Source organism: Sminthopsis crassicaudata, chromosome 3 (assembly GCF_048593235.1).
Source record: "Sminthopsis crassicaudata isolate SCR6 chromosome 3, ASM4859323v1, whole genome shotgun sequence".
NCBI lineage: Eukaryota > Metazoa > Chordata > Mammalia > Dasyuromorphia > Dasyuridae > Sminthopsis > Sminthopsis crassicaudata.
The window spans coordinates 226,004,914-226,032,555 of NC_133619.1; the positions used below are offsets into that span (position 1 = coordinate 226,004,914).

Below are 27,642 nucleotides of genomic sequence, written 5' to 3' on the forward strand. Positions count from 1 at the left end.
CCATTACAATAAACATTTATTAAATGCCAACTGTATGCTAAACACTGGCAGTACAAAAGAGGCCAAAAATAGTTCTTGCTCTCAAGAAGCTTGCAATCTAATAGGAGAAATAGGAACTTGAAAAGCAGAGAATGGAAAGAGAAGAAGCAGGGGAGGGAAAAAGGGCAAAGTCTGGAAATTCAGGGGTAATGAAACTGAGAGATAGGTAGCAGGAGCAGAGTAGGACTTCCAGGAGAAGAAGGCTGCTTGGGGGTATTGTGATGAATAACGCAGAGAGTCAGGAGTAGAAAACAGAGAGGAATAAATTTGAAAGACTCTTTGAAATGGCCTCATTCCTATTTAATGTATTGGTCAACCTGCCATCTGGAGGAAGGGATGGGGAGAACGAGGAGAAAAATTGGGACAAAAGGTTTTGCAATTGTCAGTGCTGAAAAATTACCCATGCATATATCTTGTAAATAAAAAGCTATAATAATAATAAAAAGAAAGAAAATGAAATGGCCTCATTCCTGCCCACTCTATCTTTGTGTTTATATTTGATTTGGAATCTCTCTCTCCTCCTAGATGGCCTCTTCATCCTGGTCCAGAAGTCTCCTTTCAAAAACATATGGGAGGAAGAAGATGGGCAGGAGAAGAGAGAAGTTCTTTCCTCCTCCCCCGACTCTGCCCCTCTTGCAGGAGGTCTCCTCTGCAGGCAGCTCTCAGCTCAGAATGACTCAGAATTCTTGTACTGGGATGGGATATCCTGCTGTCACTGCCTGGTGCGTTAGAGGAGAAAGAAAGCCCTGGCTTCCATCTTTGGGTCTCCCTACATGAGGACCACTCCAATCCCTGACTGCCTCCCATCTCCCTCCCATCTCCGTAGGGTTTCCTTCTCTCTTAGCCCATCATTTCACCAACTCATGATCACCTTGTGATTGTATCCTGAGCCTTTTCTGACTTCTATCAAGTGAAAACAGAGGAGGGGAGGCAGCACCTTCTCTCTTCTCTTCTCCAGTTTCTTCCTCCCTCCCTCCTTCTCTCTCTCTCTCTCTCTCTCTCTCTCTCTCTCTCTCTCTCTCTCTCTCTCTCTCTCTCTCTCTTTCTCTCTGTCTCTGTTTCTCTGTCTCTGTCTCTCTCTCTGTCTCTGTCTCTCTCTCTGTCTCTCTCTCTGTCTCTCTCTCTGTCTCTGTCTCTCTCTTTCTCTCTGTCTCTCTCTGTCTCTCTCTCTGTCTCTCTCTCTGTCTCTCTGTCTCTGTCTCTGTCTCTCTCTGTCTCTGTCTCTCTCTGTCTCTGTCTTTCTCTGTGTGTGTCACTCTATGTCTGTCTCTGTTTCTAGCTCTCTCTGTATGTCTGTTTCTGTCTGTCTCTCTTTCTCTTTCTGTCTCCATCTCTTTCTGTATGTCTTTCAGTCTCTCTGTTTCTCTCAGTCTGTCTTCTGTCTATCTCTGTCTGTCTTTGTCTCTGTCTCCCCCCACTTACTCCCTCCCTCCCTCCCTCCCTCTCAATTCTCTAAATTCTAAGGCTTTCCTTTTTTTGTCCTTTCTCATCTCTTTCCATTTCCCTAAAGGCCATATCAAAGAAGAAAAAAAGAAAATTATACGTAAAAAAATCTTTAAGTCTACTTTATGTGATTTTAAATTGTTATTCTTGCATTTTGTCTGCATTTTCTTTTGTTTAATATGGAAATGTGTTGCATGACGATACATGTATGATTTATATTAAATTGCTTGCCTTCTCAAGGGTGAGAAGAAAATCCGCAACTCAAAAACATCTTTTGCTGTAACTCAAAATTAAAAAAAACTAATATTCAAATATTTGGAAAATAAGATTTAAGTTAAAAATAGGAAAAAGTAGTGCTACTTTAATCTTAAGTATTTCCTATAGTCATAGCTAAACCTCAGAAGAATGAATGAAAGCTCATGGGAAAGATGGCCTCTCTACCCCTTTTCTCCCTCTGGTTCAATTTATCTACTTTCTCTCCCTCTCCCTTTTAGCTTCTCACTTCTGGCTTGCCAAACATTCCTAGCTGCACACATGCTCCTTGTAGACATAATTGGAAAAAAAAATTCAATTTCTTGGGCCTAATCATCAAAGATAAGACTGGTGAAAAATTTGGCAAAATGGAGGTTTCTTGGTGGTAGAAACAGAGAAGACATTGGTTTCCCTCTGGAGTGGAAGGGAGAGATGAGCAGACTAACGTATTTTCATATGCAAGCTCCACATCAGTCATGGCATTATAGATTTGAATTGGAAGGGATCTGCTTTTTAGATGAAGAAGGTGAAGCCAAGTAATCAGTTCTGGATTTAGCTCAGTTCCCTTTCTATTCATTTATGGATCTAGCACAATTTCTGTCTTTAAGAAAATTGCATTGCATTCGTTGAACCTGTTGCTTAGACACCCTTTTCTAAGGACCTGGGTTATGATGACCAAACACTCAATCAGATTCAAAGCCTGATGAAAGGAATTTTCTCAAAATTATACATCTCAAGCAACCCACGTATTTTCTCTGAAAATTGGTCCTGTACTGGTCAATCAGTTACTATTTTCTTATTTCTTTGAATACAGATAGGTGGGGGAGGAGGGAAATAGGGTACCCCTTATTCTGATTTCAGGGAATCATACCTATTTACTTTCCCCTCCCAACTCAGAAAGCCCTTAATTTTTCCTCCACTTTAGAAATCAGATTACCTAATCTTGTATCCGAGTTAATATCCTGTTAGTTGTTTTCTTTTAATGCACAAAAATCTTTTAAAATTTTTATGCATTAAAAATCTATCTCCCCATGTATTCAGGGTCTAGTGCCAAGCTTACAGACTGGTCCTAATTTGTTATGCATTTGACATGCATTCCCTTAATAAATTGATAAACTCAGAGGTTTAGATCATTTTTTTCCGGTTATTTCACCTATCATACCAACAAAACCCCCAAGTTAAAATGTAATTGGGAAATGTTTAACAAAAGAAAATAAAAATACAATTCAACATAGTTAATTTGTGGTTTTCTAAGTCAATATGTGGCAGGTAGGATTCTTCCCACGTTAGTTTGAAACTACTGCTGTATAGCAAAGTTTCTTTCTTTTTTTTTTTTTTAATAGTATTTTATTTTTCCAAATACATGCAAAAGGTAGTTTTCAACATTTACCTTTGCATAACTTTGTGTTCCAATTTTTTCTCCCCCTCTCCCTCTTCCCCTTTCTTAAGACAACAAGAAATTCAATATAGGCTAAAGATATGCAGTTCTTCTAAACATATTTTCATATTCATCATTATACCAAAGCTTCTTAAACTATGGATTATGACCCCATATGGAACCACATAACTGAATGTGGAGGGCAATAAAAATTTGGCAACAGTAAATATCAAATATTCCACGAAGATTTAATTCTTTATGTAAAAATAAACAAACACATCCATCTCATTAGTATGCAAATTTTGTCTTTAGTAAGTGGTAAAATCATATGTACACCAAATTAAATTTAAATTAATTAAAATTAAAATAAATACCTTCGATTTATTATCAATAAATGTGTGATTTGTATACCTATTTTGTATACATATATATCTGAGGTCATGTAAAAATTTCCTCAGGTAAAAAGGGGTCACAGGTGGAAAAAGTTTTAAGAAGCCCTGGTCTATATTAATTCTTTGGTGACTTGGGAGAGGTTGCCTGGTAGTCAGAAGGTATGGTACAGTGGAATATAAAGTAAACAAAAAACAGGTTCTAATTCTGGGGCTTCAGCTTTCTGATCTGACAAATAAATGAAGGAATGGGAATAGATAAATCTGTAAAATCTTTTTCAGCATACCATTAGTCTCACTTTTTTTGAGGCTCATCTGAGAAATGGGGATGACAATACTTGTGCTGCTCATCTCACTGTCTTGTGGAAATCAAAGATGGACAAATAAATGCAGCATGCTTTAGAATTGCAAAGTCCCATAAATGATTAGTCCTTAAATGATTAGGAAATCATAATCTCTCAAGGCAATCCCAACAAACTTTGGATAGAAAATGCCATCTGCATCCAAAAAGAGAATTATGGAGATTGAATATAAATCAACACATGCTATGTTCACTTTTTTTTTGCTTTGTTTTTCTCTTGGGGTTTTTCCCTTTTGTTCTGATTTTCTCTCCCAACATGATTCATAGAGAAATGTTTTTTAAAAGTTAATTTATAAAAGGAAGTTATGGTCCCTCACTGGGTACTATAAAATGTAGATAAGTTTGAGGAAGCTTGTTAATGGTCAGGGAGAAAATAGTGTAGTATAAGTAGACTTCCATCTCTGATCCCAATGGTGCCCCTAGTTAGCTATGTGATTTTGGATGGGTCACCTCTCTGGATCAGGGCTTTGCACCTCTAAGGTTTTCTTCTTCTGAGACCTCGCTTCTATAGCAACAAGATATCCTTGAGGGCCAGGATCCCTTTGTGAAAGTGAATTGATACTGAGCCAAACTACCCTGGCTTGAGTAGCCACTCTGTGTACTGAATCAGATTGATTATGAGTCTTTCAGAAAAATTGATCCTTTTTACAATTAATTGATTTTGTCCTATAACCACCTAAGTCAGGATTCTCTGTTGCTGGACATAGTTCAGAAATTCAGATGGCCTGTAATGAGTTAAGTTTGGAAATCCAGTTCTTTTGTTAATCACTGTTCTATTCTTCTGTCAAAGAAATATGTTACCCTTGAAGGATGTTTGGTTTGTTATCCAAAGAAGCAGGTGGACATAAGCAATGAACATCTCTTAGTGACAGGAGAGAGTTGGTTCTAGCTCCCTCATTTCCAGTTTCTAATCAATCACAACTTGCTTTCTGTTTCTGAAGTCCTGTTCTTTGTTCTGTGCTTCCCTAAAAATGATAAAAGGCATAGCTATCCCTACTTTGGGGGTCGTGGCTTTGCTGGGAAATTGAGATCTTATTGCTAAATTCATGCTTTATTAATAAATTGACAGTGTTTGGAAGTCTGTGCCTCAGTCTACCCTCATTATTTTTAACTATTTGTGGTATTCTCTTAGTCACCAGTAGAGAGCACCCCAGACACATTGAGATATCTCGACTCCTACTGACCTAGGGAGTTTGTTTCAGAATCCAGTCTGGGGAGTGTGTTCCTATTTTCCTGGATTCCTTGGCTTCCCCATTATCTAGAGTCATATCATCAGCTTCTTTCTACCTTTTGGTCCAATTGAACTGAGGGCAAAAGTTGACAGTTGGAGGATGGTGGGAGTAGAAGTGATTTAAGAATTCAGAAGGAAAGAAAAGAAAACAGGAAGGGTGGGATGGTTTTCGAGAGGCAGTGACATACAGAGCAGAGGAGAAGGATGGCAAAGTCACTTGCTTTGTATTAATATAGAGAGAAGATGACAGAGGGAGAATCCACAGAGAAGCCTTGGGGGAGAGCCAAAGACTCGCCTATAGGAAATAGTGGAAAGAGCACTGGTCAGTAGGCAGGTTACTCCATCATGGGGCCAGTGCTGGTCTCTAGGGACTGCAGGAGCTTGTGCCTCAATGGCATAGTCTCTGGGAGCCTAGGGTCACCTTCACCTTTTGATGAAAGCGCCAAGGGGCAGCCAGGTGGCGCAGTGGATAGAGCACCAGCCCTGAATTCAGGAGGACCCAAGTTCAAATCTGGTCTCAGACACTTAACACTTCCTAGCTGTGTGACCCTGGGCAAGTCACTTAATCCCAGCCTCAAAAAAAAAAAAAAAAAAAAAAAAAAAAAAAAAAGGCACCAGAGAAAAATGGTCATTCAGTTCATTGCATCTTACTTTCTGACTGGAATCCTTTATGACTGGCTTCTGAACGCCCAGATCCCCATTTTAAAATCTGAAAATAGATGCTTAAGGAGCACATTAATGTTGCTTCATCCATATTGCCAAGAGTCAGAATATTTTATCAATGTTATAGAAAAGGAAACTGAGGAATGAGTTAAAATTTGCCCATGACCACACAGGGAAGAGTCTATTGATCGGATCATCTTCATTTGATCAGACTAGGTAATTCTCTAAAAACAGACTTTCTAATTCTAGTGAAGGCTTTCTTCATATTCTTACCTGGCGTACCCCAGATATCCTCTACTTTTCAATTCTAACAGTGCCATTTATTTATTGATTTCATATAACAACACAACTAACTCTAAAGAACCTAATTGTTCACCTAGAAAGACTCATTAAAGCAAGGATCTTTTTTATGTCATGGAACTTTTTGACAATGTAGTCAGGCCTAAATACCCCTTCTCAGAGCAATGTTTTGAAATGCATAAAATAAAATACATAGGATTGTCAAGGAAACCAATTATGTTGTAAAATTGTTATCAAAAGATGTTTTTTTTTAAAGTTCACAGACTAGTGGTTTAGAATCCTGGCTCTAAAATTTCAGTGGTAAAGCTCCCTTCCTTTTAACTACCCTTCCTCCTAACTACTCTTTCTTGCCTTGCCTCCCTCCATAATTCTCCACTCCACTCAAAGTAATCTTTTTTTTTTAATTTAGTAGTATTTTATTTTTCCAATTACATGTAAAGATAGCTTTTGACATTCATTTTTGTAAGATTTTGAGTTCCAAATTTTTTTCTTCCTTCTTTCCTTACCTCCGCTCTCCTCAAGATAGCAAACAATCTGATATAGATTATACATGTACAATTGTCTTCATATTTCCATATTAGTCATTTTGTGAAAGAAAAATCAGAACAAAAAGGAAAAACAATGATAAAGAAACAAAACCAGTGAAAATAATATGCTTCCATCAGTATTCAGTCTATATAATTCTTTGGATGCAGATGGTGTTTTCCATTTGATGTCAACTGGAATTATATGACTATTGAGGAGAAGACCTAAGTCTATCATGGTTGATCATCACATAATCTTGCTGGTTCTGCTAACTTCACTCAGCATCAGCTCATGTAAGTCCAGGTTTTTCTCAATTCTGCCTGCTCATTATGCCTTCAGATCAATGATATTCCATAATATTTATATACCATAGTTTATTCAGCCATTCTCCAACTGATGGGCATCCACTCACTTTCCAGTTTCTTGTCACTACGAAAAGGCGGCCACAAACACTTTTGCACATGTGGATCCTTTTCCCTTTTTAAAATCTCTTTGGGATACAGACCCAGTAGAGACACTACTGGATCAATGGGTATGCTGCACCAGCACAATCTTAAAGCACAGACCTGATCCTATCACTTTCCTCCTCAAAATCCTTCAATGACTCCCCACTGCCTCGAAGATAAAAATACTCCTCATTTTGGTGTTTAAAGCTTTCACAAATCTTACCTCAAATCTACCTGTCCAGCGCCAAGCTTCAGCTCCCAACTACAAGCTTAGCTAGCACCTCTAGCTCCCGGGATGCTCAGAAACCACCCCCATTCCTTTGGGTCACTTCCTCTCTTCTCTTACTTATCCTCCTCCTGACCCAAGCTCCTTCCAAGGCCAGCCTTCTCCTCTTCCCCTCCCCCCATTATTATTTATTGCATTCATTCTATTCAATTTCCCAAACCTAGCTGTTTCCCAAGCCTGAAACAAATTTTCTCCTCACCTCTTCAGTTACGGATCTTTACCTTAGCTACTATAGTAGGCTGAGCAATGGAAAAAGTCAGGAAGAGACTTGAGTTCAAATGTCTCCTCTGACACATGTATTAACCTGCTAATTTCTTACCTTCTGAGTCTCAGTTTCCTCATCTAAAAAATGGAGTTGAACTAGACATTCTCTTTCCTCCTCCAAATCTGTTTTTTTTTTTTTTTTTTCCCCCAAGCTTGCTGGAAACTCTTCTTAGTTCTTCCAGCTGTTAATGCTCTACACCAACTAAAAATGTCTTTGAATTTACTTGCCTATTTACATGTTGTATTTTGTTACCCCTCCCAGCTCCCCAGTAGAGCATAAGCTCATTGAAGGCAGGCTGTCGTCTGTTTTTTTGTCTCCCCACAGCCCAGAACACAGCCTTGAGCAGAATAAGCATTAAATAACATTTCTGAAATTGAATTGGATTTCTAAGGTCCTTTCTAGTTCTAAATCCTACGGTCCTTTTTTTTTTTTTTTTTTTTTTTTTTTTTCACTTTCAAGGCTCCCCCTGATGTCACTGGAAGGGTGGTGGGAGAACTAGGACAAGGGAAGGCACTTGACAGACAGTTCAGAAGTGGATGAGGGAGGGGAAAGAGAAAAAAGGAGAAAGAAGAAATGAAAGAAGGGGGAGAGTAAAGCCTGAATGCCTGGAGAAAGGAGAAGGAGCTAAAAGGAGAAGGAGAAAGTGGCAAGAGGGAAGGTATTCTCAGGCTTGGAAGGGGAGGGCATAGAAAAAAGGAACTAGAGGAGGAAAGTAGGGGGAAAGTAGAGTGAAGCAGAAGGTGGGATGAAATGAGAAAGGGTTAAAGGGAGAGGGTGAACAAGGAAGGGGAATGAAGAGATGGAACGAAGGGGAGAAGAAACTAAGGGGGAAGCTCGAAGGGGAGCTGAGAGGGAGAAATGGAGGAGGGGGTGGGGTAGAGGAGAGGGCTGGCCTTGGGAAAGGGAGGTGGGGCTTGGGTCCGGAGGAGGGTAATTAAGGGAGGGGAGGAGAGGGGCCCCAAGGGATGGTGGGGTTTCTGTGCAGCAAGGGGGCTAGAGTGGGTGCTGGCAGTGAAAGCCGGGGGAGCATGGGGCTTCTGGCGCTGCCCGGCCTTCCAGAGCGGGGGTCGTGAGCGGGGAGGAGGACTCTGGGCAGCTCCTGGGACCCGCCATCCGAGCCCCGGCTGGTCCCCGCTTCCCTAGCTCCGCCGACTCGAGCCTTGGAGCAATGCTATGGAGAAACTGGCAGCCGGGCTAGCTGGTCTCCACTGGAGCATGGGGGCTTTTCCCTTGGACCTCATCGTCAGCCGCTGTCGTCTGCCCACCCTTGCCTGCCTGGGGCCAGGTACGGGAGGAGGGGGGAGGGGCAAGTCCTGGGAACAGGTGAGCCGGCACCAGGATGCTGGGACGGGAGCAAATCGGGGAGTGACAGCGGGGCGCCGGAGCAACGAGGGAGGGGAGGGAGAAGGGGGGAGGGACGCGAGGGAAGAAGAGCCTGCGGGGTCCTGGGGTGCATCGTGCTGCCGCGCTTCGGAGGGTCTGAGAAAGTTTGTGGCTCTTTCTGAGCACACTCCTGGGGCCTCTCCCAAGCTTCCGCGGAGGCCCCTCGGTGCTTTCCTCCCTCCCCCGGCCTCCCCCGGCCTCCTTTTGTCCTTTTGTCTGCCTGTCCTTCCACCTTTGGGTCCCTCGTTTCTTTGCCCGCCCTCGCTCCTCTCAGTGTCCGTCCCTCCGCCCCTCCCCACTTTTCCCAGTCCCAGCCCAATCTCTGCGGGAGGCATCCCGGTCCCCCAGCTCCCGGCCACCTGTGCCTCCCCGGTCCGGAGCTATCCCCGTGCCCCCCGGCTCCTTTACCCCTCCCCTTCTCTGCTTCCTGGCCCGGGGCTCCCTCGCCCAGCCCGGGGAGGTGGGGAGGGGGGCAGCCGCTCTAGAAGAAGGACGGGAGGGCTTGGATCTGCCGGAGCGGGTAGTCCTGGCTGGGGAGGGGGAGGGGGAGCGGGGACGGGGCCTGGCTGCCTGGCTGGGGGTTTTGTGTGAGAGAAGAATAGGGTTTGGCCAGCCTGGGCACACTCGCTTCCCGGAATGCTAATGGGGCAGAGAGGCCCACCGGCCCCTCCCCCACCCAGGCTCGGGGCTGAGGATGGCCCTGCCCAGGGACTTGGAGATGAGGGGAGAAAGGTGGGAGGGAGGAGGGAAGGTGAAGTGGCGCGGGCCGTACGCGGCCGGGCTGGTGGGAATGGAAGCCTCGGTCCGAGGTAGCGCGGCTGCAGTCAGAGGTTCTGGGTTCAAATCCGCTTTGGAGGCTTCTCGCGTGGCCTCGGACAAACCAGCCGCTCGGGTCTCATCCCCTTTCCACAGCGTGACGGGGCCAACTTAAGCTGCCACTCGCTCCCCGCGCCGGTGCGGGGCATGTAACGCGCAGGCCAGGTGCGGCCGTGGGGCCAGCGGGCAGCGGGTCCCCGCGGGAGGGCGCCGCCCCCCCGGCCGCTGTCCTCCGGGACTCTGCGGAAAGATGCTCCGCCCCGCGGGACGGCGAAGCTGGAACCTGCCGGGGAGGGCAGTCCGAAGGGCCTGGGACGCGGGGCAGCCCTCCCGCCCGCCTCCTAGATGGCCGGGGCCCGGAGCAACGTGCACAAGTGAGGGGTAACAGAGCGGAGGCTCAGAGCCAGGACTCCTGACTGCGAGCCCAGGCAGGCTGCAGCTAGACTTTGGTTAAATGCCTGGCCGCCCCTTTAAGGCCGAGCCATCCCCCCAGGAACGCTCTCCCCGCCAGGCTGCTCCTTCCACACTTCTTTTTAAATAACAACAGCTTCCTACGCGTCTAGAAACCCTAGATAAAGTATTTGTCTCTGGGCTACGAGAGATGACCAAATGACCATTCTCGTGGACCTTGTTAATAAAATGATTAAACTTCCCCCAAATAATAATAGCTTTTTATTTTCCAAAATACATGCAAAGATAGTTCACTCTTGCAAAATCTTCCAAATTTTTCTCCCTCCCTTCTTCCCACTTCCTTCCCCCAGACAGCAAGCAATCAATATAGGTTAAACATGTGCAATTTTTCTAAGCATATTTCCACATTTATCCTGCTGCACAAGAAAAATCAGACCAAAAGAGAGAAAAATGAGGGAAAAAACAAGCAAGCAAACAACAACAAAAAAGGTGAAAATACTATGTTGTGCTCCACATTCAGATCCCGTAGTCTCTCCATCTTCCACATTTCTGAAGTTCTTAAAGGATGCAGAATTTAGCTGGGGAGGAGTTATCCTTTTGGGAAGGGTATTAGACAGGAATGGACGGGGCTTTGGGTTCCTGGCAAGGAAGCAGTCAGGAGGGTGTCCCCTTCTCCCCACCCCCCACTATGCCCATAGCTGCCAGGAGAAGTGCTTCACATTGAAAATTCTAGGCCCCTCCTGCTGCCCTGGTAACAGCTGCTGGGGTTAGAGAACTCATTCGTCCAAGCCCCTCCCAATACCCCTTTCTTTTAACAACCTTTGGCCAATGTCTCCTTTCCTCTCCCCCTCCCTCCCCTCTTCTCTCCCCCTTTTCCTCTGATTCTGTTCCCCTCTTTCCCTCCTCCATTACTGAGATCTTCCTGCACAGGAGAAATGGGAGAGATGTGGAGGGAGCCAGGGGTCTTGGGAGAAGGAGTTTGTTCTCCAAGGTGCTGGCTCTAGATTTAAAGTCCAAGACCAGAGCTTAAGTGCTGACAACTACTTATTAGCTGTAAGGAAATCAGTTCATTTTCTTTGCTGGGATTGGGGACTTTCGGCTTCCTTATCTGTAAAATAAATGAGTTCTACTAGTTGTTCTTAAAAGCTCCTTTCAAGTCTAACTCTTATATTCCTTTTATTTACTTAATATGTTCCCCCCAGTTACATTCAAAACAAATTTTTTTAACATTTATTTTTAAATTTTTTGAGTTTTAGGTTTTCTCCCTTATGCCCACCCACATTTAAGAAACCACATGTGAAGTTATACAAAATTTCTAATGAAGTTGGGGAGTCTCCTCTTTTAGAATTCAAGGGTGAATCAGAATGGAGCCTGTTGAATGAATGAATGAATGCATTGAATGGGAATTCAAGGCATCTGTCACTAACCATAGGACACAATTTGAGGCTGACATCCTCATCATAGAGGGAGCTGTCATTGGAATGGATTTAAGTCTTGCCTCTTTTCACATAAAAGCCATATAACAAGTCATGACCTTTAAAATGACACAGGCAATTATTTAAGACTATAAGTTACCAAAAAAAGGGGGGTTACTGTAGAAGAAGCTCCTCCTTGGGAAGATATCCTTATGAGACACTGATGAAATCACAGGTCAGATTAATAAGAAGGGGGTGAAGAGAGTGTCTGGACAGCTCACCCCATCCAACACTTCTCAGAGATCCCAGCCTGGTGTGTGGTCCTGAGGATGCTGTTTGCTGGATGGGTCCGGAGGAAGGGAGGGACAGCTCCCTCCCTAGCAAAGCAGAAAGCTACAATGAGGATGGCTTAGGAGCCACCCGAATCCAGTCTGTTTCTGTGGGCAGCCCTGCTGCAGTCTATACCCTTTGGAACATGACTGACTGGACAGTGAGGGGGGGTGGGGAGGATCCCCCGGGGTGAGGGGCTATTCTTGAATGCCCAGCTGAAGGCTAGACAAATGAGAATCCCGACTCTGGAGAGGTTCAGTCTAAGGAGGGGGGAGTTTGCTGAGTCTGTTTCTTCTTTCTCCTTCCTGGCCCAGGGGAGTATGTGGAGGGGGTGAGCCAACAGGATGTTCTGCTCATCCACTCCTGCCGCCAGTGGACAACTGTGACGGCCCACAGCCTGGAGGAAGGGCACTATGTCATCGGGCCTAAGATCGATATCCCGCTGCAGTATCCAGGTAGGGCCTGGGGGCCTGGGGAGGAGGCCAGCTGTGGTGGCTGGGAGGCTCCGAGGGTTAAGAACCCAAGATAGAGGACTTAGAGCTGGAACAAGGCCATGAGTCTAAAAACCAGATTTTACAAATGAGGAAACGCAGGCCAAGAAAGCACCAGGGCTCCTGTCTGGCCTTCCGCCACTTATCTGAAAAGGGCTGAGTGGCTGGAGGATTGCTGTGGGAAGGCCCTGGCCACAGGTCGGTTCCATTCACTTCGTGGCATTTTCTCTCTCTGTGCCATTTTCCTGAGGGCTCTGTGTTCTGCAGGCAGGCACAGACTCTGGCCTAAGCTTCCTGGACGGGCGGCCCTCCGAAAGTGCTGAATGAAGGTGATCCTGGATGTGGAGGAACCATTTCTTGTTTCAGAATGTCACGGGGCCGTGTTTCACCCTCGCCCCTGGTTCCTAGGGCAGCAGCCACTTAAAAGTAAATTTTAGGTATAGCCCATGCTGACCAAGTGTCCCACTGTAGCTGCCCTGCTGGGGAGTCAGGCTTGTTATTTCTTTGTTCAGTCACATGCCTTTTTCTTGGGTTTTCTTGGCACACACCCTGTAGTGATTGGCCATTTCCTTCTGTGGCTCATTTTCCAAGTGAGGAAAATGAGCAAACAGGGTGAAGTGACTTGCCCAGATTCACACAGCCAGGAAGTGTCTGAGATCAGATTTGAACTGGGGTCCTGTCCTGCTGCAGGCCTGGCACCCTACCTATTGCACCACCTACTGCCTTCAGACTAGTTAGTTGCTTGTTAAGTTCTTGGAGAAGCTTTAACCGTGAGAGATAACTAATGTAAAAGTAAAGATCTGAGGTTCAAATACTCCCCAAGGGTATGGTTTTGAGCAAATCATTGCACCTTTCAGAGCTTGTTTTTTCTTCTATAAAATGGTGACAGTATTCAATAATTAATCATTTCTGGGTGCTTACTATGTTCCAGACAATATACTAAACACTGGGGAAACAATATGAAAAAGAAAGTGTTCTTGTCCTCAAGGCGTTTATAATCTAATCGGGGAAGACAATACACTAAAGGATCCTAAAAAAGAGTGGGGGGTGGAAGGAGGGAGAAAGTAAAAGGAAGTACCTGTGGCTTACAGAAGTTCAAAGGGGTGTGGCTAGGAGGGAAATTCAGAGATGGCTGGCCTGTGGCTCTCCTTTAATAGAGGTTTTGGAGTTCATGGCTCTGCTCCAGAAGTCTGAATTATTGTCTGCTTATCTATCCATTTCAGCAGGTCACCAGACAGGGTCCAGATTCCCCCTGAGATGGAGAATCTCAGGTCTGCAGCTCATGCTGGAATGATTCCTATCTGCTGCTATTCAAGTTCAGGGATCCAGCCCCCTTCCAGTCCTGAGTCTCTCCAGTGCACTTCCTCTAGTTCCTTCTTTCTATTCCTAATTGACCAGAGGCTTCTCCCTCCTCCTCAATCTCATCTTCTCCTTTCTCCTCTTTCCCCCTTCTTCTTCTTCCCTCTCCCTTCTCCTTCCTTCTTCTCCTTCCCCCTCTTCCTCTCTCTCCTGTCTTTTTCTTTCTCCCTCTCTTTCTCCTTTCCTCCCACTTCCTCTTCCTTCTTCCTCTCCCTCTCCTTTCTCCTCCTTCCTGTTCCTCTCTCCCCTTTTCCCTTCTCTCTCTTTCTTTTTCTTCCCTTCCCTCCCTTCTCTCTCTTTCCCCCTTCCTCCCTCTTCCCCTTGAGTTAACCACAATGCTTTGGACTGACAATCTGAGCATGGAAGGTTTGCAATGGTTTATGGCAAGGGGAGAGCCCAGGAACCAGGTCTCTGAAGTTGGGTGCTGGTGTCTGACAGGGCGTGGGGGAGAGAGGCAGTCCAAGGAATGAGGTCTGAGATGAGAGAGTGGGGGAGGGGATCCCACTAGCAGCCAGGGAGGGGATAATGAAGCACTAAGTGTGGTCAGCCGGACACTGATTCCTCCTGATGAATTAATAATAAGAAAGGGAGCTGGGAGAGGGGAGCAGGGACCTGGGCTGCCCAGCTCTCCTCACTACACAGGAGAAAGGGAGGGAGAAAGGAAAGGTATGGCAAGGGACAGAGGGGACCAGGGTCCCCTCTTTTTTTTTTTTTTTTTTTTTTGCTAGGGTCGGATGGATGGGAAGCATCTCCTTTTACTGGGCTCCTTTATTTAACTTTATTTCTCTAGCCTCAGTTTCTTTATATGCAAAATATGAGGATTAGACTAGATTTCTGAGGTCCACATTCTATAATGATGGGGTGTGATGCAAATTTTTCGGCCAAGCAGAATTCATCCATTCATTCAGGATACTTTTACAAAGCACCTAATAATAATATTAACAATAACAATAACTAGCACTTTAGGGTTTGCAAAGTGCAAACATCTTTTTACCTTCACAATACCTTGGGAAGGAGACATTATTATCTCCACTTTACAGATAAGGAAACCAAGGCAGCAAGTTCTGTGTCTTGCCCAAAACTCCATTATTCCTGACTCAGACCCCAGCTCTATCTAGGAGCTGGCCCTGGCCTAGCTAGCCTGGGGGGTTTAGAGAGGGAATAAGACTTGATCTTGGCCATCTCAGAACTCTGGATCAAATAGAGCAGGTGGTGTATAAAGCACAAGAAAAATGTGATGAGTGAGCAACAGGGCAGTTTTTGACGAGTGTGGCACAAACATCCTTCAAAGATGTATGGATGGCCATTTCCCTGTCCAGGCACAGAGCCTGGTCAGAGCAGCTCCTTCTGGTGGGCGTGGGGGAGAGGGACTGGTAAGCAGCTGTGCAGATTTGGGAATAGGACAGGGACACACAAGCAGCTGGGTGAGGACTGGGGGCTAGAGGGGTCTACTTCACACTCGGAGGACAGGAAATCCCTCCTTCTCCCTTCCACCAGCTCAGCTAATGGGGAAGCTAGACTCTGGGCTAGGGGGAGGAAGGAGTGGATCAGGTACCATGGTTACATCGATTCTCCTGACCACATCCTCTTCCCCAGCTTCCCTGATTCAGCCTGAACCTCCTCTGTCTAGTCCTCTGGCTTTGATGGGATAATAAGACCAATTCTTGTGGTCCCTGGCTGCTCAATGTGTAGGCTCCCTCCCTTCTGACCAGCCTCTCTCCCTCTGGGTATGGACAAATGTGGGAGTTGCTCTGACCCCTGTCTGATGAGAACACTAGGACTTGAGCTCAGACCATCTGCTTCCTGGCTTGAGCGTTGGAATTCTCTTCCCCCTTAGCCATATCTATCTGTCCTCTGGGACTGGTGCAAAGTTTCCCTTTCTGCCCAAGAGGGCCATAGTCTGGCTAGGAAGAAGAATAATAATAAATAATAAACATTTACATAGCACTTACTATATGTCAGGCACTGTGCTAAGTGCTTTACAGTTATTTCATATGATCCTCACAACAACCTTGAGAGGGGAGTGCTATTATGGACATTTTACAGATGAGGAAACTAGGCAGCTAGGTGGCGCAATGGATAGAGCACTAGCCCTGAATTCAGGAGGACCCGAGTTCAAATCTGGTCTCAGACACTTAACACTTCCTAGCTGTGTGACCCTGGGCAAGTCACTTAACCCCAGCCTCAGGGGGGAAAAAAAAAATGACGAAACTGAGGGAAACAGAAATTATATGTGACTTTTCTGGTTTTAGACAGTTAGTGAGTGTCTAAGGCTGGATTTGAGTTCTGATTACACTGGGCTTAGAATCAAATCAGTAAGACTCATCTTTCAGATACTTATTAGCTGTGAAACTCTTGGTAGGTCATTTAATCCTGTTTACCTCAGTTCCGTATCTGTAAATGATCTGGAAAAGGAAATGGCAAACCAGTCTGCTATCTTTGCCAATTAAACCCCCAAAAGAGTGATGAAGAGTCAGATGGACTGAACCGACTAAACAAGTTTCCTGATTCCAGACCAGGGACTCCATTCACTGTGCCACCTAGCTACTAAAATAGGATTTGGCAGGTGCTTTCTGCTATCTCTTCCTCTCCAAATTGGCTCTCAGTTATGCACTCCTGGCCAGGGAACCCAGAGGCTAGAAGACAAAAGGGTGACCGTAGCCCTGATTAAACTGGTTCCACAAAGCAACCGGTAGAAATTGTCCACACTGTCTCAGTCAAATCTCACAGGTCTGTGTCTATTATGTGAATTTCATCATAAACCCAACTCTTTGGTTGTTTTCTAAAAATGATTGTTCTAAAAGAACAAAATGGCAGCACTATGGCGGTTAAATTATAGTATGTCTGATTGTAACTGATCAGACCAACTGAACTCAGAAGGCTCTGCCATGATGGAGCATAAATAATGCATATGAACCATATGCACAAATAAACACTTACTAAGCACCTACTGTGGCAGCTCCTGTACTAGGAGTTCGGGTTACATTAATTAAACATCTTCATGTATAAGATGCTGTTATTCATCAAGGTTAGAAAGTCCCTGACTTAGAGCTTGGTGAGCCACCTTGAGAGGGTTAAGCTGCACTGTTTGAATATTGGACATGGAGTCAGTTAAAAACCCAAATTGGAATCCTATGGATTCAAATTCACCAAATCAAAGCCATAGACACCAGCTGGATGTGTCAATTACCTCTCCAAGCTTCATCTGTAAAATAAGGAAAATAATAGCACCTACTTCACAGGCTAGCTACAATCAAAGAATATATATATCATTTTACAAATTTTAGAGTTGCTAGATACATGTCAGCTTCTACATTGTAGCATTATAATAATAATAATTACCATTTATTTGCTGTGTCCATTTCTAATTGCTTTTCTGCCAGGGCAACTGTTTTTTTGTTGGAGAACCCAATTCCTTCAGGTGTTCCTGATTCATTGAGCATATGGTCTATTTTTAATTTTTTTCCATTAAAAATAAATCCACCATGGTTTTAAAATTTTTATACATCTTTTCCCCCTTCCCTCCACCCCAGCAGACTGTCTTCTTATTCCTCTCCCCTTCCTAAGATTCAATCTCTCCCTGTCTAGTGGTTTCTTACCAGACACATACTCAAGTCAAAAAAAAAAAATCACCTGGTCCTACCAGTGGCAACTAGGTATAGAGTGGATAGAGTGCCAGGCCTGGAGCCAGGAAGTCATTATTCTGAATTCAAATCTCACCACAGACACTTACTTGCTGTATGATCCTGGACAAGTGAGTTGACTCAATTTCCTCATCTGTGAAATGAACTGGAGAAATAAATGGCAAGCTGCTCCACAGTATCTTTCCCAAGAAAACCTCAAATGGGCTCATGAAGAGTCAGGCACGAGAACAACAAAAAAGAGATGATGATAGACACATATACAAATATGCCTAAATATGTATACACACACCCATGTACTTAGTGTATGTCCCACAAGTCCCTCAAGACTTTTAGGACACACTACATGTATTTGTATATAAAATGCAAACATACATGCATATGGGAATATTAAGGTCTTAAGGACAGGGACCGTTTCTTCATTTGTGTCTCTATCCTCAGTTCATTGTACAATGTTTGGCCCACAGTAAGTACCTAGTAAATGTTTGTGGTTAATATAGTCCAGAGCATCCTCTCTGTTAGGTGAGGAAACCATGACTCAGACAATGAAAGCCTAGGCAGCGGCAGAACGGGGCTAGGAGCCCAGGCTTCCTAGAGTGCCCAGGCTTCCCAGCCGTTTCTGGTGCTCCTGACTCCCTCACAAGCTGTCCGGGTATAACTCAGGAGTGTCCGGCTGCTGAGCGCTCCCGGGTCTGGGTTTTTTTTTTGCGAAGCTGACCGTACAGTGATGGGTCCGTGAGGAGTCTGGGCTCGGGAGCGCATTTGGAGTCCACCCGGGAGCCCCCAGGTCTCTCTATGTAGTCTCTCCAGGCAGGGTGCCCTGGTCCCATGGGCATGTTGGGGTCTGAGAGCTGGGGTCAGGGAGACCAGCTTCATCCCCTGTAGCCGAAGGCTTCTGTTCCTCCCACAGGGAAATTCAAGCTTCTGGAGCAGGCTCGAGATGTTCGGGAGCCCGTGCAGTATTTCAGCAGCATCGAGGAGGTAGCCAGCGTCTTTCCTGACCGCATCTTTGTGATGGAGGCCATCACCTTCAGCGTCAAGGTCAGCCCCTACCAGACAGCTTCTCCCGGCTCCCCCGTTCTGCCAGGTGGAAGCCCCACCCGCTGAGCTGCTTTAATAACAGGAAAAGGGCGCCCAGCTCTGCAGTTCACTGAAGAAGACGTGTCCGTCCTCGTGTTTCAGTAGAAAGAAGTGAGACAGGGAGAGTTTAGGATCTTTCCCCTTAGAAATAACTTCCGGGAACCCCTGAGTTGGTTTGGACTTTAGTGGTCACAGTGCGGGCCACACCTACCCAGGAAGCCCCGCATGAGCCTCTCCAGCCGGTGGAATAAAGACGCCAGCTAGGGCGAACCATCCCTCGCAGAGGCTGCCCGTTCTGCTCGGAACCGCTCTCCTAGTTGGGAGGTTTTGTTCCCCGCGGGCCCAAATCCGCCTAAGGGCAGCGATTTCCCGTCACGCGCCCTTGCGCCCTGGGTCCGAGCCCGGCCTGGCTCGACATGCCTAGCCTGCTCTCGGGAGGGTTATACCTCCTGCCTTAACCAGATTCAGGAGTAACGGTTGGAGTTTTTCCAGATACAGAAGTGCCGAGGGTCGTTGTTTCGGGCTTTAAAATTCTGCTTGTAGTTTTACTTCTGTTTTTCTTTCCTTCCAGAGTAGGTAGGACCAGCTTTGAGTATAAGTGGGGGGCTGGGTCGGGCTCGGCGCGCTGCCCCACCTGCCTGCTCTCCCCAGACCCCCCAAAGCTGCTTCCCTTTCCCTGTCTGTGCCCTCCAGGTGGTGTCCGGGGAGTTCAGTGAGGACAGTGAGATCTACAACTTCACCCTGCATGCCGGGGATGAGCTCACCCTCATGGGCCAGGCTGAGATCCTTTGCGGGAAGACCCCCAAGGAACGTTCCCGCTTCACCACTATCCTCCGCAAACTGGGCCGGGCGGGCTCCCTGGCGGGGGTGGGGAGCGTCAGCGGTGGCTTGGGCACCGGGGGAGCGGCGGGCACCATCAAGCCGGTTAAAGGCAAGATGCCCTGCCTCATCTGTATGAACCACCGCACCAACGAGAGCCTGAGCCTGCCTTTCCAGTGCCGCGGCCGGTTCAGCACCCGCAGTCCCCTGGAGCTGCAGATGCAGGAGGGAGAGCACACCGTGCGGGCCATCATCGAGCGGGTCCGGCTGCCCGTCAACGTGCTCGTGCCCAGCCGGCCCCCCTGCAACCCTTACGATCTGCACCCTGTGCGGGAGGGCCACTGCTACAAGCTGGTCAGCATCATCTCCAAGACGGTGGTGCTGGGGCTGGCCTTGCGCAGGGAGGGCCCAACCCCTCTGCATTTCCTGCTGCTCACTGACATGCCCCGCTTCACGCTGCCCCAGGGGCTGCTGGTCGGTGATCCCCAGGTGGAGCAGCTGGTGAGGGACAGCGCTTCCTACTGCCACGAGCGCTTCGACCCCGACGAGTACTCCAAAGCGGTGCGAGAAGCCCCCGGAGACCTGGCGGAGGAATGTGCCAGTCCCCGGAGGGCAAGACTCTGTCTGCAGGGCCCCCGGCCCGAGGCGCTGCCCCAGCTCTCGCTCTGCCTTTACCCCCCCACTGGGGAGGGGGAGCAGGAGTACATGAGTCCGGACTGGGCCGGCCTCTCAGACCCCGCTCCTCCGGTGGAGATCCCCTATGAGGAGCTGTGGACTCACCCAGCAACGGAGAGCTTCGCAGAGGGTGGGGGCAGGGGCAGAGGCAGGCAAGCCCCCGCGGGGCTCAGACAGCCCGACCTCATCTCTTTTGCTGGGACTGTGCATCCGGAGCTGGAGGTTCCCCCACCCCCTGTCCCTCCCAAATCAGAGGCGGTAAGTACAGGTGGTACAGTGGGCGGAGTGCCAGGTCTGGAATTGGGAATTCAAACCCATCTTCGGAAACTAGCTTCGTGATCTTGGGCAAGTCACTTCACCCTGTGTGCCTCGGCTTCCTCATGGGTAAAATGAGCTGGAGAAGAAAATGGCAAACCCCGCCAGTATCTGTGCCAAGTAAACCCAGTAGGGTCACCAAGAGGGAGAGATGGCTGAACAGCAAGGATAGGTGGCTCTTGTGGACAGAAAGAATCCTGGGATAATAGTCACAGGCTTAGAGGGGGAAAAGATCTAAAATGATCTTCACATGAGAGAACTAAGGCCCAGAGATGCAAAGGTCCCCCAGTTCAGTCTTCAAATCTAACCCACTTTCCCAGCACAAGAGGGAAAAGGAAAACTGTTCTTTGAGCTAAGTCCTGAGGCTTTTCTTACTCAAGCTTGAGGAGCCTCCTCCCCCTTCCCCCCAAGAATTCTGGCCCTCTGCTTTCCTTAGCCAATACAGGAAGTTTTCCCTAGATCTGGACACATGGCATCTTGGGCCTCTCTTCTATGACTACTGTCAAGGGGGATGAAGATGGCAGAAGGGTGTATATATAAAGGGGAGGGTGGCAGTGAGTGAATAGGGGTGTGTGTGTTGACCCTGATATTCAGTTCGTGTTACTTGCCTTAGTTTCCTTCATCTGTAAAATAGGGGTGAGGATCTCTGTAATTACTTCTCTTGTGGAATAATTATAGAGAAAGTGCTTTATAAAAGTTTTAAAGGGCCTATATAAATGTGAGTTATTATTATTAGAGAAAGAAGATGTGTGTGTGTGTGTGTGTGTGTGTGTGTGTGTGTGTGTGCAGGTCGGAGGCACTAAGTAGGTATGAAAGGGACATATTCATGTATGTTTATTTAAAAGAGACAAACTGAGGGTAAGATAGGGAGAAAGCTGGGGAAAGCCTATGGGCAGGTGAATTGGGTTGTTATTAGCATGCCATGGAAACGTATTTGCAGAAAGCCAGGATCTAAGTCTAGGAGAATTTGGGTTAGCACCTTTTCCCCTCCTCTCCTACCAGTGCTTTCCTGCTTCCTCCATCCTTTTCCTTGTCTTTCCTCCTAATCTGTGTTGCTGGTTTTCTTCTTTAATGGTAGCTGGCATTTAAATAGAGCTTTAACATTTGCAAAGTAAATTACAAACTAATTTGATTACTCAACTCATTTGATCATCACATCAACCCTAGAAGACAGGTACTATTATTATCCCCATTTCACAGATGCGGAAACTGAAGTAAACATAGCTTGCCCAGGATCACAAAGCTAGGAAATGTTTCAGACAGAATTTGAATTTGAGTCTTGTAGATACCAGGTCCAGTGCTCTATTGTGTCCCCTAATGCTTTTATGTAAATTTCTCTGGTGTTTTAAAGCAAGTTTTTGTTTTAGCTTGCAGCTCTGAGCTGTAGAGACTGGGGAATGGAGCACTGGGGATGGGATGAGAAGGAGTTGGATTAGGCTTTGGTAACTGGTAGGGAAGGGAACCACTGTATACAGCCATATTCATTATGGATGGGCTCTCTAGACAGTCAGGGGCTAAGTGATGCTATGTGGCCGGGACAAAGGGCATCAGGGAGAGACCAGCAACTATCCGATGTGTTCCAGCACTTGCATCCTGCCTCTTACCAATTTTTCTGATTTCTAGGAATTTGTATTTCCAGGTCAAGGAAGAATGTCGCCTGCTCAACGCTCCACCAGTCCCACCAAGGGGTGGCCGGCCCCCAGGCAGCCCTCCTATCCCACCCCGCTTTCCCAAGCTTCAGCCTGTCCACTCTCCTAGCCCTGGTCTCTCTTATTACTCTTCAGGCCTCCATGATGGGTGAGTGCCCTTCAAAGCTATGACCAGTTGAAATTGAGGTTGGGATAGATTCAGGGGAGCACAGGGGATGTGTGGCTGTGTAGAGGACAGGCCTCCCATGGTAAAGTAGTTCTGGGAAGAGATAGCCTGCCTTGATCCTCTTCATAGCACGTCCCCCAGGGAGAAAGGACCCTCTGTGTTAGTTGCCAGGGCAAAGACCCATTCTCCCTGACTAGGTTATGGCTCTGGTCTCCTTCCACCTTTGAGCTCCTGGGCCCTTCCTTGCATCCAGTGGGAGGTACTTTTCTTGGGTCATTTGGCTCTTTGGCCAAGATCCATGTACGCATGAAAAGGGCGCTGATTTGGGGACAAGGAGACTAGTTCTGGTTCTGCCCCTGGCCTGAAGTAGCCACCCTCTGACTCTCAGATCCTCATCTATAAAATGAGGGGGTTTGATTCGATGATTTGTAATATTCCTTTTGGCTCTAAATTTATGATCCTATGATCTCTGCTGTCCCCAGCTGGATAGGACAAGACAGGTCTTGGAAATGAACAGCAAATAACCTCCCAGGATTCTAAGTCCTCCTTGGGCTGGGGCTGGCATTGGGACCAGATCGGCAAGACCTTTTTTGGCAGGGGCAGAGCTGTGCATCACACAAGACTATACTGACCATTTCCTTTTCTCTGTCTCTCTATCCTGCCTTGCCTCTGCTGCCTTTTTTTTCCTCACCCTTCCCCAAATCTCTCAGATCTGGCTCTCGGAGTGGCAGCTGCTCCCCATCCCCAGATTCATACTCTCTGTACTGCTACCCCTGCACCTGGGGTGACTGCAAGGTGGGTGACTGCTCCAGTCGCCCACTTCCCGGCCCCCTCCCATCTACAACGCAGCCCAGCCAGGCCTGCTGGGCCTATCCTGAGCCTGGAAACAGTCGCTCTACACCGCTCCTTGGGAGTGAAGCTCCCACCAAGACTTACCACAGCTGTCCCCCTCCTAAGCCTTTCCACCCTCAGAAACGCTTTGCTCCATTTGGGGCGCTCAATCCATTTGCTGGTCCCTCCTATTCCGCAGGTCCTGCTTCCTCCTGCTCCTCCTCCTCGTCCTCGGGCCCCACTTCCACCCCCCACCCCACTTCATCCTCCAGCCCTACTTATTCTCCAGGCCCTGCCTCCTCTAGTCAGACCTACTCCTCTGGCTCCCCGTCCTGCCCCACCTCCTCCTCTTCTTCCTCTGAATGGCAGGAAACAGCCCTGGAACCTTTTGACCCCTTTGAAGTGAGGCAGGGCAGTTCCCCAGAGCCAGAACTGCTCCGGTATCAGGAGCCCAGAGTGGGCAGGCCTGGGCCTTTGTCACCCCTGGGCCCCACAAAGTCCTTGGATCCAGACAGCCTGATGCTCCGGCGTATGCCCACCCCGTTGTCCCCTCCAGCCTTACAGGGGCCAGAGGGAGCTGGAGCTCGGCTCTACCTAACCCCCGGGCGCCTGGATGTGCCCCCTCGGGATGGGGCCGTGGGTCGGGCTGCCTGGGACAACGCCCCGTGGCAGCCCCCGGCCGATCTCTCGGCCCTCTCCTTGGAGGAGGTGTCTCGGAGTCTGCGCTTCATCGGCCTCTCGGAGGACGTGGTGAGCTTCTTCTCCAGGGAGCGCATAGATGGCAGCATCTTTGTACAGCTCAGTGAGGATATCTTGGCTGATGACTTCCACCTCACCAAGCTGCAGGTCAAAAAGATCATGCAGTTCATCAAGGGCTGGAGGCCCAAGATCTGAGCGGCCTGGCCTGTGGCCAGACAGCAGGAATGTTCTCCAGCCTCTTAGGGGCATGAAAGGAATTCTCCATGAAGATGCTACAGGTACTGGATCTGGGGGGTCCAGATTCAGATAAGGCAGCAGTGTGCTACCAAGATGTAGTGCCCCCAGGGCTTAACACTCAACCCAACCACGGAGCTGGTCGGGGAGCCCACCTGGTCTCCTGGGTTCTACCGCTGGGACTTTGCACAGAGAGCAGGGCCTTTGGCCCAATTTCTTTCCTTTAGAGACTTTATACAGAGAAGCTACAAATGGTATTAACACAAATGTGCAGACTGGCATGGCTCTGCCCTTCCCTTAGAGCCCAACATTGCCCAATAGAGTGATGGAATAGGCTTCCCAGATCCTTTCCCAACTGGGGATGGGGTGGGGGAGGAATCTTTTCCATTCTTCAAACTTCTAGACAAAGTAAGAACGTGGAGACAAGGAGAGAGGTGAGTGTCTTGCACTCAAGCACCAGGCTTCCCAAGGCAGCTCTTGGTACTTAGCCTGAGAACCAAGTTATTCCCAAATGCCCCATTTTTCCTGTCTTTCTTCCTTTTCCTTCTCCACTCTTAACTGAATGAGAGCACTTTGCCCTTGTGCACTGTTCATATCCGTGCCTCCTTCTAGAGTCACCTGATCTGGTCAACAGTAATTACTGAGCACAATCGTAGTTTTGTTGACATAGATAGAAAGGACTTTACGGGACATCTAGTTCTGAAGCTCAGAGCAGCCTTGGCCAGGGTTCCTATACTCTGGCTGCTTGTAATATAATTGGGGAGACAAGACTTAAGAGTGTGCCTAATGGCTCCAAAGCCAGGCTAGCCTAGGAATCAGTCACCTGGTCAGGCTGGATGAAGTAACCTCTAGCATCCCTTTCAACACTTCAGATTTAAGCCCGGGTTTCTTTCAATGACTACTACTCCTGCCTTCTCTTCATAGCCAGATTTTATTTATTATGGCATTTCTTTCTCTCTCAGCCAGGAAGTCATTACTATAGGTATTTGTGAGATTTTTTATTGCTTTTATCTATCTCCTAAACAAACACCTTATTATGTGTCATTTAGGACAAAAGAGGGCAGAAGGAAAAGACTTATGAAGCCATAGAAACTCAGGAAAATTTATCCAGTACCTTGACTTCAGGGTTCAGAGACCTCTTGGTATAGAAGGGAAAGATACTGAAATTGAAACCATCCCGTTTCTACCTTTTACCGGTTTGGCATTAAGTAACAATTTCTCTGGGCCTTAAATTACTCTTTATAGAATAAAGAGACCAGATAAAGGGCCCTTTCAGCTCTAGATCTGTCTTCCCTACACGGTTTTGGAGAATATTAACATGGAGGAGGTGGCTCCTCATTCCTAGAAATTTCAGTGTAGTCATCTATAATACAAAACAGAGGAAGGCTGTTCTGGATTCCTGCATGCACTTCTTTCAGCCATCCCCACCATGCCTCCAAGGAATCACTTTTTTCATGTTTTGGGTCATATGCCAAGTCCCCATGGAGACCAGCTTATTATCTTACCTCAAAGGGCTGCCTGGATATTTATTTCTTCATATTTTAAAGGGTCTGGATGCTGTTCCTGCTCCTGCCAATGCCAGGTAGGAAAGGTCCCAAAAGTGGACAGAAAAATTGCTATAGTTGGGAAGAGTTGGCTCTTGTAAGGAATTCTAATAGATCAATTAAATAAATACTACAGATCCTGCAGAAGGGTGCAAGCTGAGCTGTGTATGTGTGCTAGGCCTAGAGGTTAAATATACTTTTTTCTGTTCTCTTGAGGGAAAACATGAGGTAGTGTGTAATGTGTTCCTTTGTTTGTACCCAAGGCAAGGGCCCAGCCATGTGGAAGCCCAGGATGGGCTGTACACTTAAGTAAGATCCTCCTCATTTTTGTACCTGTCCCATTAAGACAAAGGCTTAGGAAGGTCTTGATGCTATTAAATGCCAGAGCTCCACTTCCTAGCCTTGGATGTTAAAGCCTGTGAGTGCGTGCCTATTGGTTCTAAATGAGTAAGAAAGTACTTGTCAACCCTGGCCTTTCATTTCTGAGTTAGGGCAGGAGCTTTCACATGGCCGTGATAGAGCTTTACCCCCATACCCAAGAGTTCTTTTCTGCCATCTGCTGGAAGTTTAAGAATCCTAATTCTGGAATTCTAGCATTTGGAGCCTCAAGTCTCAGCAGCTGTGACAAGATTTTGATATATAGTCAGTATTAAATCCATTCTACAGCTTAAACAGATCCACAAAGTAAGGGTATCTCAGATAAGACCATGAACCAGGATTGATTAGCAAAGCCTAAAACAGATCAAAAAGCCTTAGCTCTGTGGAATAAAGTTCTGGATTCAAAGGTTATAAAAAAGCTTGGGCAATTTAACTTTTCTGGGTCTCAGTTTCTTCACACATAGGATGAAGGAGCTAGAGTAGATTTTTCAGGTCCCTTCTAGCTCTAACTCTATGATCCTCTAACCTTGGAATCTGGAACAGGTTCCCCGCTGGCATGAAATCCAAGTTCATTGGGATTCCCTCTATACATAAGCCCCCAAAGCCCACTTAGTTCCCTTCAGTCTGGTGTACTTCAACACATGAAAGGTCAGACTTAACTGGGGCTGGGGCTTCCTTCACAGCCTCACTGCCTCAGGGAGATTTTGATCAAAAAGCTCATTCCTACGTGGGCAATTCCTACGTGGCTTTTCTACACTCGGCCAGGATGCTGCTGAGATGACAGTGGGCCTGCACCTAAAGCCTTCCTCACTAGTGCCTGCCCTCCACCAGGATTTATTTCAAGGAGGCAAAGGATTAGAGAAATTAAGTGGTATGAAGTAATCAAGTGTGATGGAGTAATCAAGTGAATGGAGAATGCAGCTCCATTCTCTGTTGCCTTCTATTACCTCCTTTTCTCCAGAGTGGCAATACTCAAAGCTCCAGTAGGGAGTACCAGGAACTTAGCTGGGGAAACTTGAGGTGCAAAGAACATTCAATGACACATTCAAATTTACACATCCTAGGGCTCATTAAAAGAAAGAGCCATGAAGCTCTATGGGCTTTTCCTCAAGGTACTGATGGAAGATCTGAGAGATATTCTGGATCCTACCATTTAAAAAGTGAAATATTCTGTGTCTGCTGGTTCCAGGAAGCAGCTGTTTAATCAAGAGGGGAGGTTCAACAAAGAGAAAAGAAAGATGAGGAGGCTTATAAAGTTTGGTTTTATTGTCAGATGTGAGTCATTCTGGCAGGAATTAATCAGTTCTGCCATTAGCCTTGCAGACTACTGGAAGCAAAGGCAGCTTTGGCTGTGTGGACCAACTTGGGTTTAGAATCTAGAGCACAATGAGTTCCATTTTCCAAAGTGAAGTGCAATATCCAATTCACAGCTGGTGGAACTGGGAGCCACCAAGAGTTGGTTAGAACCTAAGGCACTTTAACCAGGAACTAGACTGCAAAGGCTTGAGCATGTTTTCTCACCAGGTTACCTAGACAAATCTAGATGCTGTGCATTTGGAAATAGCACTACCTCCAAGCTGGGGGTCAAGTGTATGTCCTGCACAAGGTCAGATCGCTTCTGCTCAAGGATAAAACTTTTTGCTAGGGTTGTTCGCATGGTCAATCAGCAATTGGCAAGGACTGAATTGCTTTCCATAGATTGCTTCATATCTCTTCATCCGGTCTACCAACTTCTGAGCACCATACAAATCTGAGAAACGGAAAGGACCTAAACAGAGAACAGATATCAAATACTGAGGCAAAGAGCAAAAGGAACATTTACAAGCCA

General features: G+C 46.8%; 2 protein-coding genes across 3 annotated transcripts in view; one reads left to right on the forward strand and one right to left on the reverse strand.

Moving 5' to 3' along the window:
* Positions 1-8,535: 8,535 nt before the first annotated feature.
* GAREM2 (GRB2 associated regulator of MAPK1 subtype 2) lies at positions 8,536-27,573 on the forward strand. The gene is made up of 6 exons (XM_074300101.1): positions 8,536-8,863; positions 12,248-12,388; positions 18,335-18,465; positions 19,198-20,256; positions 21,953-22,110; positions 22,839-27,573. The coding sequence occupies exons 1-6, from the start codon at positions 8,752-8,754 to the stop codon at positions 23,851-23,853; spliced, it is 2,616 nt and encodes an 871-aa protein (XP_074156202.1). The 5' UTR covers positions 8,536-8,751; the 3' UTR covers positions 23,854-27,573.
* HADHA (hydroxyacyl-CoA dehydrogenase trifunctional multienzyme complex subunit alpha) overlaps positions 27,058-27,642 on the reverse strand; it is a 59,758-nt gene continuing 59,173 nt past the window's right edge. For both annotated transcript variants that reach the window (XM_074300102.1, XM_074300103.1), the window contains one exon: positions 27,058-27,582. In XM_074300102.1, coding sequence (XP_074156203.1) covers positions 27,437-27,582 — 146 coding nt within the window. In that variant the 3' untranslated portion in view covers positions 27,058-27,436. The remainder of the gene's footprint in view (positions 27,583-27,642) is intronic.

Excerpts from the sequence above, each read along its gene's own strand:
- GAREM2 (XM_074300101.1), top strand. The coding sequence starts at position 8,752 with ATGGAGAAACTGGCAGCCGGGCTAGCTGGTCTCCACTGGAGCATGGGG. Across the intron at positions 8,864-12,247 it reads CCTTGCCTGCCTGGGGCCAG|GGGAGTATGTGGAGGGGGTG; the intron begins GTACGGGAGGAG and ends TTCCTGGCCCAG. Across the intron at positions 20,257-21,952 it reads TCCCTCCCAAATCAGAGGCG|GTCAAGGAAGAATGTCGCCT; the intron begins GTAAGTACAGGT and ends TTGTATTTCCAG.